At 38.7% G+C, this 11,020-nt stretch overlaps 2 protein-coding genes across 6 annotated transcripts; one reads left to right on the forward strand and one right to left on the reverse strand.

Annotated features, from left to right (window-relative positions):
* Nucleotides 1-1,026: 1,026 nt before the first annotated feature.
* Nucleotides 1,027-4,228, reverse strand: LOC135583607 (CBL-interacting protein kinase 5-like). Of its 5 annotated transcripts, XM_065191916.1 has the most exons (4): nt 3,832-4,228; nt 3,677-3,750; nt 3,445-3,500; nt 1,027-2,951 (listed from the first exon to the last, which is right to left on the reverse strand). In XM_065191916.1, the coding sequence occupies exon 4, from the start codon at nt 2,799-2,801 to the stop codon at nt 1,413-1,415; it is 1,389 nt and encodes a 462-aa protein (XP_065047988.1). In that variant the 5' UTR covers nt 2,802-2,951; nt 3,445-3,500; nt 3,677-3,750; nt 3,832-4,228; the 3' UTR covers nt 1,027-1,412. The 5 variants fall into 5 exon arrangements, with proteins under 5 accessions (XP_065047988.1, XP_065047992.1, XP_065047990.1 ...); XM_065191920.1 differs by lacking the exon at nt 3,445-3,500; XM_065191918.1 differs by having other exon boundaries at nt 1,027-3,500.
* Nucleotides 4,229-6,175: 1,947 nt separating this feature from the next.
* On the forward strand, nt 6,176-10,625 carry LOC135678772 (tubby-like F-box protein 1). Its single transcript, XM_065191921.1, has 4 exons — nt 6,176-6,620; nt 7,295-7,382; nt 8,562-8,691; nt 9,844-10,625. The coding sequence occupies exons 1-4, from the start codon at nt 6,288-6,290 to the stop codon at nt 10,415-10,417; spliced, it is 1,125 nt and encodes a 374-aa protein (XP_065047993.1). The 5' UTR covers nt 6,176-6,287; the 3' UTR covers nt 10,418-10,625.
* The last annotated feature ends 395 nt before the right edge of the window (nt 10,626-11,020 follow it).

The following is an 11,020-nucleotide window of genomic DNA, read 5'->3' on the forward strand; positions in this document are numbered from 1 at the left end:
AGAATGCCCATTGGAGAAAGCTTGTAAATTATTGAGTGGAAAGCATTCAGTTTAAACTTATGCGAGATCAATAGTGTCATATGAATTTATGGTGGGCAAATGATTTGTGGTTGCTACTTTTTTTGTTTTTATTTTGTTAGATCGAGATGCTAATGTAGTGAATGGTGTTCTATTGAATGATTGAAACAATGGAAATGTGTTCCTGAAGTTCTCAAATGGTTGATGTTGATGTGGTGTAAACTGAGGACACATTATTTTTGGTGCTGGACCTATAGTTACTTTTGAGTTTGAAAATTAGCCAATGATGGAACAGTGCACTATCTTTTAGGCCTTAAGGCTGTCTGGATATGGCAAGATTATTGTACTTAGATGGATTATTGTGGCAATGCAGCCTTTTAAAGTACTCATTTTGGGGGAAGAAGTTAACTTACCTCTCATTGATCTGCTTTGTACCCTTCCTGGCCAGCCATCCATGAGATGTAGAATTTGGTGAATCAATTTCAAACACCAAGTATAGAGCAGGAATATCAGTGAGGCTCAGAAGATTTGCTTCTTCTGCTCCTCCATCTTTTTGAATCTTCAGAAAAAGGTATTAAATACCTTCAAGACAATGGATTCTGCACAAGTACTTTCTGAGATACCTCCTTGTTTGATCTGTCAAAAAAAGAAAAATCTTGGCAACTGCCATAGATATAATTTGTTTTGATGTTTAATTCAAAATCATTCACTGATGTCCATTGACTCTTTTGCCTTGTTGCTTGAATTGGATTAATGCAGCCAAAGAACATTTATTGTCATTTTGTGTTTTTTTCTTTTTCTGTATGTAAACTCTTGCAATTTTCTAAATTCTAATTAGGGAGTCTTCTTCCATTGCCATGTTTGGTGGCCTTCAGCAACATCAAGTATTACATCAATTAGCCCCTGCCATCACAAGATCATACCATCTCAGCAGCACTTATTCCTCTGGCCTTGTTGGAACTCTTTCAACATAATTTTAGTAAACCGGAAGCAAATGTAGGAAGACCATGCAAATGAAATAGTAGCTGGTATTATAAAAAGAAGTTTATAGCATTTAGCACTGTGAATGTATCATCTATGATACATCTGAAAGCAAAAAATTATATAGAGCACAAATGGAAGATTTATCTGTACTTGCCATACATATATAAAGGAGAAAGTATGTAGAGCACAGATGAGTGGCTTAACTGTGCTTGCTATACAATAGATCCTTGGATGATGCACCGCACATCTCTGGAGTCATAAAGAGAGTCTCTATGATGCTGTTGTTTCAGTGGAAATTCACATGGAAATTAACCAGGATACCAGAATGTGATGCTTACGAGAGCAGATCTTGTTCTTAAGAGCTGCAAAATCAGAACCAAGAAAAAAAAAGATAAAGTTGGATTCATGTCTCAGGAGACAGGGCCAGACATTAAGTTTGGCTGAGGTGCTGGTGGCAGAGGTGGTAGCTGGTGCTGATCTGTTCCTTGCCAAGCCCATACAATGTCCTTGAGATAAGGTTTAAGATCTTGGTTGCAGAATTTCTGGTACTCCATTGTGTCTCCGGATGATTTCTTTACCTCAACAACATAAAATGCAGGTGTGACCTCAAAAATCTCTGCATCAATTGCAAGTTGCCCTTTCCTTCCGTCTTTTCTTCCCTCTAACTTGACCAATCCGTCCTTCTTCTTTACCTTGAAATGCTCCATTTCAGCAATCTCTTCAAGCTTTGACACTATTGCCGAAGCTGGCTTCTGGGTTGTAAATCTGGCCTCCTGCTTTTCTCTATTTCCCGTCTCAAAGAGCCCTGAAAGATCAAATCCTGGGGACAGAGCGATGATGTCAAATGCATTTAGGCTGGTAGGTTTCATGGGCTCAGACATTTCTGCTTTCTGAGTGCGATCATCATTGTTGATCTCAATGCTGAAAGCTGAAATCACATCTTTCAGGTTGCTCAAACTTTCTGATGGGGTTGGTGCCACCGCCGGCTTGAATCCTTTTCGAAACCATGGATTCTCTACCAACATCTCAATTGTGATTCGAGTGTTGGGATTGGGGTCAAGGAGTCTGGTGAGGAGCTTTCGGACATCGGAAGGGAACCGATGAGGGAACCTAAACTCCCCTTTTGTTATTTTTCTGTACATTTCAATTAGGTTTGAGTCATGGAATGGTAGGTAGCCTGCCAATAGAACATAGAGGATTACTCCGCAGGACCATATATCTGCCTTCGCGCCGTCATAACCCTTTTTGTTGATGATCTCGGGAGCAACATAGGCTGGTGTACCACATAGCGTGTGGAGTAGACCATCTTGCCTCTGTGACTCTTTGAGGGCACTCAGTCCGAAGTCCGACACCTTAAGGTTTCCATTCTCATCGATGAGGAGGTTCTCGGGCTTGAGATCGCGGTGGTAGACACCGCGGCTGTGACAGAAATCAACTGCCCCAATCAGTTGCTGAAAATATTTCCTTGCAGCATCCTCTTTGAGGCTTCCTTTTGCAACCTTGTTGAAGAGCTCACCACCTTTGACATACTCCATCACAAAGTAGATCTTGCTCTTGCTGGCCATGACCTCATAAAGCTGCACGATATTTGTATGGCGAACGAGGCGCATAATTGAGATCTCCCTTTTTATCTGTTCAATCATTCCCACGCGCGTCACCTTCTCCTTGTTGATGACCTTAATGGCGACATTCTGGCCTGAAGCCAACCTCCTAGCATGGTATACCTTTGCAAAGCTGCCCTGCCCAAGCAATCTTCCAATCTCGTAGCGGCGCATCAGTATGGTTCCTTTCTTCTCCATATCTTTCTGCTTGAAATGGAGATGACAACAATGTGATCAAATTATTGATACACAAAGCACATCTCTCCGAGTGTTTCTTCCCTCCATAAGACATCACATAAGAAAGGGCAAGGACCAAAATCCATGCCTCTTGGCAGGTGCGATTGGAACCTGCAGAGACAGAAGCAGAGGTAGAGGCAATTCATGTTGTTTTTCTAGTTCTTTGAATGTAAGGCCATAAATTTTTGGCTCCTTCCCAATTGTTGTCGAGAAATTTACTGTCTAAAGATAGCCAAGGGTGATGCCTCCACTGTCTTAATTCTCCAGGCCGAGGTTGTGGATGGTATCTTAGATACTATTCTAGGCAAGGATGGGTTTAGGCTATTTGCAGGAGAAATGCTTATCCTGGGAGGAGCAACATTTTAGGCATCAACAAAAATGATTCTTCATTTGCATAGCAATACAATATAAATGTGTATTTTTGAATTATATTGAATGTGGCCTCTGCTAGATTATTGCAAACAGTTGTCTCATAAATGGTAAAAATGAGACAAAATAAACTCCAGCGATTTAACATGTAGATTCATTTGTGGCTCTCTTTGTTCACATTTCTTTTATCTTCTTGTTCTGTAGTTCTGTTTAATTTAAAGAACTCTCCACTTACAGTTTAATGTTGTTCCTCAAGCATGTTTGCTTTTAATCTGCAGTGATTCAGCTAGCCTGCAGGATGAAAGGACATAAGAAGATGAAGAAGACCAGATGATGCCTTAGGAAGTAGGAAAGAAGAAGCACACGGAGAATAAGTGTCATCTCAGCTCATCGGCTTCGAAGAGAAGACATTGCAGGAAAGGAAAACACTGAAGATGTTAAAAAGGCCACGATCTTTGTTGTCTAACCTTATCGAAGCATTTGTCCAGCTTTCCATCATCAGCAGGAAGCTATGAACGGTCTTCTGCAGACTTCTTGTATCCTACGAAGTGAGTCCTTCGGTAACATTCATCATAGTTTCAGTTGACACAATTTCTTGAGATACCCAAGAATGAGCTGATACCTGCAGTTTGCTCCTTTGATCTCTGCAACCCGGGAGACTTCATATTGTCAAGATTTAAGAAACATGGCTCCGAGATATGTGGACAAGGCTGCAGCGCTAAGCTTTCCTGTCAAAGAAACAGCTTCAGTTCTCTAAGATACGTGTTCGCAGTGCAACCTAATGTCACAGCAGCCAAGCATGGTCCCTATTTTGTGGATGTGTGTATCTCCTGTTAAGCCCTCAATTCTTCCTTGGAAAGAGATGGGAGTGTGATGTGCTGTGTATCGGCCCAAATGAGAATGCCAGGTGGATTGGCATGGCACCACAACAGTAATTGGAATTGAATACTCCCAATATTTCGATATCTTTGGGGATGTGGAGGGAGAGAATTGGTGGCAGACAGCAGCTCTTGAGGAATCATGGTGGCTCACTTCACGTGGGTGAGGCAAGAAAGACAGGAACACATACCACCATTCTGCCATTTGATATCCCTTGGCATCTCATCTCATCCCAGTTGGAAGTAACCTGGATTGATCACCCTTCTTTCTTTCAGGCCACAAGCTAGGAAGCCTGGCCAAACTTGCTGATTTTTATGTGCTCTTCTTCTCCGATCCTAGTCCACAGGATTAGGAACACTGCCAAACTTGTAGCTTTCTGCCGTGGGTCTCATACTTGGGTGCCTCAGAACTCTAACTTCAATAAAGTGGCAGTTGTTTTAGACAGGGAAGTCACAATAATTTGAGGCTAGGATGAGAAAGGTTGTATTAAATCATTGTCATATTTATTGAGTGTAGATGCAACTTGGTTAATTGTTTGCATTATTGGGGCATTGACAATGATTCAGAAGTTTTCTTCTCTTTTCCTGCATGAAAAATGCCATCATCCCTTGTGTGACAAGACAGATTAAGTTCAAGTCTGGTACATGATGAGTATGTGGAAATTACATAACTGAAGAAGATCTCGGTGATTTGTTGTGGCAGTGATCGCCACAATATGAATCACATAATCTACTGCAAATTCTTTGGCTCGCTTGTGTGTCATTTGCTGTCCCAACAAGGGGAGTCAACGAGGAAGAGAATGTTTGATTCTTTTTGGCTTGACCAATTTAGCCGTAAAGTTGATTGGATTGAGCAAGTGGATTCAGGTCGAACCCAACCATTTCAAGTTACAGGCCCAAACCGATTTCCACATGCAACGTTTGCAACACATCTTAGGCTGCTGATATATAGTTAGACAAAGAGACGTACAATTATGGAATGTTTTAGGTATTTGATAAACAACTGATGAAAATTATATTTTAAATATGTATGGATGTCAGTAATGTTTGGTAAAATTATATTTTAAAGATATATCGAATATTTTATGATAAATTTATCCTTCTAATATTTTTAATGTTTATTCAAAAAATCAATATCTATTTTTAAAATTAATAAGTAAAATAAATAAATAAATAAATAAATAAAATAAAAATAAATAAATGCAATCTAATAAAAACTTTCATACTGTCCAAATATATAATAAATAAAAATATAATCATATAAATATAAATAATAATCTTAAAAAAAAAATAAAAAAAAAATTGATTCATTACTATATAATTTTGATAACATTATAATTTTAGATAAAATCATAAGATACTTTTAAAATTAAAAATATATATATTAATATTATTTTGATATAGCAGTAGCATTTGGGGATTTTCGATACAACATTCAAGTCAAATATGATTTAAAAATAATTTATTAAACATTAATTCACATTTAAAATATGCATCGGACTCTATATTTCAAATATATTTCCAAACACGCCGTTAATAATATGCATTAGTTTTTAATAATATGAATCTAAAAATATATCGGATAATATTATGATTTTTTTTAGGTATTTATCAGCTAAACTAATCAATACCTAAAAAACAAATCGGCATTCTTTACTATGAAAGTTGAGCTAATATCTATCTCTATCAATTCGAAATAAGGCTATGGTTACACGCATCATAACATCATAGAATGCACTAACCATCGTTATATCTGCGCATATACCGGACAATACATACATTGGCAACCATTTCAAGTTCCAAGCGTTGACCAAATCTATAGTTTCACACCATAAACAAATGTGACACGACATCATCATTGGCCAAATCACCTGTTGACGAGGACTTCATCATTAACAATGATTAAAGTATGACGAAGGGTGTTTAATTAATAGTTAATACCTCATCGAGGGATTCAAGTCATGAATGGATCAATCAGAATACAATTGCATGAGGGGAAATATAATATTTTATAGAATATTTGTTGCTGTGAATTGAAATGGGTACGAGACTGGGAATTAATTGGTGGCATGTGAGCCCATTTCCAACAATTAGTATCGATGGGAGTGATAATAGCGTGCTCCGTAACGTTACATTATTACTGAAAAGCGGCGAGCCGAGAAGCGGCGTCGTTTCCGCAAGCAATCGAGCGAGGCAAGCGATGCCGAGGCAGAGGGCGCTCCTATTCCCATTGAGGGGCTCGTCGGCGAGGAATCCGCCGCCTCCGGAACGGGCGGAGGGAGAGGAGGAGCAGGAGGAGGAGGGGGTGGAGGTGGCTGCGGGGGCGGAGGAGGAGGAGCGGTGGTCGACGATTCTGCCGGAGCTTCTGGGAGAGATCCTGCGGAGGGTGGAGTCGAGCGACCGGCAGTGGCCGCTGCGGAAGAGCCTGGTATCTTGCGCTTGCGTCTGCCGGAGGTGGCGCCAGGTCACCACCGGCGTCGTCGGGCCGCCCAGGGACACTGGGACGATCACCTTCGCTGCTTCCCTCAAGCAGGTAGGTTTTTGATTTCAAGAACCCTTTATGCTTCTGCAAGTTTCTACTTTCCCGCCTCTGTATAAGAACTGGGGTAGATGTCTTTGTGCTTCTACCTGCTTCCCTCGTCGGGCCGCCCAGGGAGACTGGGACGATTACCTTCGCTGCTTCCCTCAGGCAGGTAGGTTTTTGATTTCAAGAACCCTTTTTGCTTCTCCAAATTTCTACTTTCCCGCCTCCGCATAAGAACTGGGGTAGATGTCTTTGTGCTTCTACCGGCTTCCCTCGAGCAGGTAGGCTTTTGATTTCAAGAATTATGCCGCTGTATAAGAACTGAGGTCGGACCCATTATGCTTCTACCTGCTTCCCTCAAGCAGGCAGGTTTTTCATTTCAAGAATTATGCTTCTCCAAATTTCTATTTTCCCGCCCCTATAAGAAATTGCTTGTAGAAATTTGCTTAATTTAACATAAACTGAACTCTTTTGCTTAATTTTAATTCAAGAATTATGCTTCTCCAAATTTATCTCCCCGATTTTGCTGTGTACGTTAAAATTGATTCTTTTATAGAAAATTGCTTAATTTAACACGGACCAAACTATACTTTCTGATGCATGCTTATATTTCTGTTCATTTTTTACAAGCTAGGGGATATTTAGTACAAAAAATATGTGATTATGGACACTTTTAATGGCAGCCCGGGCCGAGGGACCTTCCGATTCAATGCTATATCAAAAGGAACAAAAATAACAACACGTTCTGTCTGTACCTCAGCTTGACCCATAGTAAGTGATCTTCAGAAGATTGTTGTTATCAAGGATGTATTTTGTGCCGTGGATTGATCTTTGTCTGCTATTTGGTTGCTATTAGTTCTTACGAGTAATCACTTGCCAATTCTTCATTGTCGATTAGTCTTCAAAATGGACTTTGACTTGGCAGTTCTAGTTAGTTGAGCATTCACTACTCCGAAGCATATACTTGTTATCAAAAGAAAAGATGAAAGGAAAGGATAGGCATGAAGACCTTGTAGTTGTGTTCTAGTGAACAAGTCTTATTAGTCATAAATATGTTACATATTAGTCCAATTGCTAAGCATAAAGATATATTGTCAAACCTTGTCACCATCTTATGGGCCACTTGCCACTTTTTATTGTACAAGTTGCTTATAAAATATGTAACTCAAGGACAGATTCCCAACAAGTATACGCCATGCTGGCATATCTTTCTCTCTATAGATTGACTAAGTCAACTCATTTGATGATGGAAAGTTGTGGATTGGTGATTTACAATATCACTGGTGATAATCTGCATCAATTTGTAGTGTTTTAAATACAAAATGCTAGCTGCTTTGAAATTGTAAGACAAACTAAAAAAGGGGATGAAACTTCTTTTTAGAATTTTGATGTCAGATAGCAACGTTACATATTTCACATACAACTTCTGTGTGCATTTGTGAACTTGAGCAACTCTAGTTGGCTTGTTTACAGAGTTCGTTTCCCTTCTTGGAGAAAAATATTGTAAATTATTCTATCTAACTTTTTCAATTTATTATTCTCTAAGTTTCATATAATTTTCAGATATAAACCATCTAACTTTTGCAAAACTTGCTTGAAGTGACTGTCAAATATCATGATTGTATTTGTTTAACCTTTGTTAAAAAAATATCTTCTTCAATTGTTTGGTAATTCTCTTGCATCAAAGTCTTACAAACTTTTAGGTGAGAAATTTCAAATTTACGGAGAACAATGCATTTTGTTGTTTCACGAGAATACTGTAAGAGTTTGGAACATGAACTGGTGGTTTAATCTTGCTTGATACTTTAATGTGGAACCGATGCTTGTGCTAATTCAGTATATTTCGTTAATGTCATGCTTTATATTCAAAATGATAGTTTACATGGTTATTTCTGTTTCACTGGGAATCTTTGATAACTTTTGTTGCATATTTTGTTACTTACCTTCCAGCATTCATGGATAAGGGAAAATTTCTGTTAGCGGCTCAAAGGTTTAGGCATCGTGCTCATGTAGAGTACATCATCTCTCTTAACGCTGATGACATGTCCCAAAGAAGCAATGCATATGTTGGAAAATTGAGGTATGTCATTAGCTAACTTTTTTGTTGTCCTTGTACACTCATATTGAGCATTTCCTTGTACACACATATTGAATATGCTAATATTCTTTTGGGTACTGCAACAAGAAGAGTTTTAAGCATTATATCCTTGTGAGATGCTATGTTTTTGTACATGTCTCCAAAAAAGTGACTAGACATTTGTTTGACCAATTTTCTGATGTTCGTTACATGTCTTTGTTAATAATGCATAACTACATATGGAAACTGCAAAGTGCAAACAATTTAATTTTTATTGTGAGAGCTTGTTAGTAATCTTAGCACTTTTACATACTTTTTTCCAACTGATGAGGTCTCCATTTGTGTCAGCATGGTCAAACCAAAATTTTGATAGCATCTGCAACTTCTCTTTTCTCCCCTTTTTTTCATTAATGACCTTGTACATTGATACAACATATGATGGCATGGTATCGCGCATGGATTCTGGATGACTTGCTATACGCTCGATTATCTTCTAGCATTATCTAAAAAAAACTCTTGAATGTTGGGAGTTTTAAGTTAATTTTGTTGACTTTGTACTACTAATACGACTCAGGTGCAGCTTATGGCCTTTAAGATTGGTGACAACAATATTTTAATGTAACTATCTAGCATGAATATACTATGCCAGTTCAACAATATTTATTTCTAACAACACTTGCAATTTCAACTTGTGTTGAACTGTGTTTATATATATCTAATAATGTTAATGGCAACTCCTTTCCCCCTTCCCCAAAAATACTATGCCAGTTCCAAATCTTTTAGAAAATTGGTTCTCCAATATTCATTTGCTTCCATGAATAGTGATAATTTATCGCCTCTTTTTAGCCAACTACAAATGAACTCTAAATATTTATCATTCTCCTTTAACACTTTAATTAGCCATTCATGTAATTTGTTTTGGTGGATTGCATATCTGCCATATCTTGTATGACAAGAGCACCAACTATTTCATTGCAGGTGGTCCATTTTGCTGAGTCTTTATTTCCTGAATATTGGACTGTCTTAAATTGAATCTTCAATTTTCAACTGAATTTTATATTGTCCAGAGAGGATTCATAGTTGTTCCCATTTTCTCAACTTCTGCTGGAGACTACATTTTTCCAGATTTGAATATATCTATGTTGTCTTCTGCAGATCTGATTTCTTGGGCCTCAATTTTAAGATCTATGACAGTCAACCGCCATTTGATGGTGCCGAGCCATTGACCAACCGAGTGAGTAGACGTTTTGCCAGCAAGCAGATTAGCCCACAGGTCCCAGCTGGTAATTTTGAGATCGGCCAGGCATCTTACAAATTCAATCTCCTGAAAACCAGAGGGCCCAGAAGAATGCTGTGCACACTGCAGTGCCCAGCCGAAAATTCGCGCAAAGTGCATCAGAAGATACCCAGAGCCGATGCCTCTGGATCAGATGCTGGATCTGTGGTTCTGAAGAACAAGGTGCCAAGGTGGCACGATCATCTGAAGTGCTGGTGCTTGAACTTCCATGGTCGTGTTACTGTTGCCTCGGTGAAGAACTTCCAGCTGGTGGCATCATCAAATCCTAACCGAGCAGGGGACGGCGCCGTTGATGTTTACGAGCCCGTGCTACTTCAGTTCGGGAAAGTAGGGGATGACATGTTCACCATGGACTACCGGGAACCACTCTCGGCCTTCCAGGCATTTGCCATCTGCCTCACCAGCTTCGGCACAAAGTTTGCTTGTGAATAGAACCCTTTCTTGCTATAGAATTCTGTTGTGCGCAGCATACTTACCAGAGCAGCCATGTAGTTCTGGACTTGGATTATTCCTGGTGTCTAGTGATATCCCATTCCCAAAACTCAAAGTGGTATACTTTGCTCTTGAACTTGCTGGGATGCTGAGAGGTACATTTGAAATTATTCATATATTGAGATAATATCGAGGATTCTTTGATTGATTAATGGATCCGAACCGTCCGATTAGTGGGCTTATGATGAGCTAATCACATAACAGTAACAATACATTGCGTTAATGCCAACGATTATACACTATATATATATGCATACATATATATATATATATATATATATATATATATATATATATATAATATAATGTATATGAAACAATATAGGGAAAATTTTATTTCTTGCTAGGATTATATAAATCAGATTTGATTGTTAAGCAACAGATAAAATTATCCAACGCTGCCTGCTTTTGTTTTTCTTATTAATATTTTTGTCATCACACATGCTTAGTGTATGTGGGTGTGTCAGCATTGTGATCTTCTCAAGGTTGCTTTCTCTATATATCTAGTCTGGCCTACATGACAAATAAGAATCACACTGGAAT

This window comes from Musa acuminata, chromosome BXJ1-7, assembly GCF_036884655.1.
Source record: "Musa acuminata AAA Group cultivar baxijiao chromosome BXJ1-7, Cavendish_Baxijiao_AAA, whole genome shotgun sequence".
Taxonomy (NCBI): domain Eukaryota; kingdom Viridiplantae; phylum Streptophyta; class Magnoliopsida; order Zingiberales; family Musaceae; genus Musa; species Musa acuminata.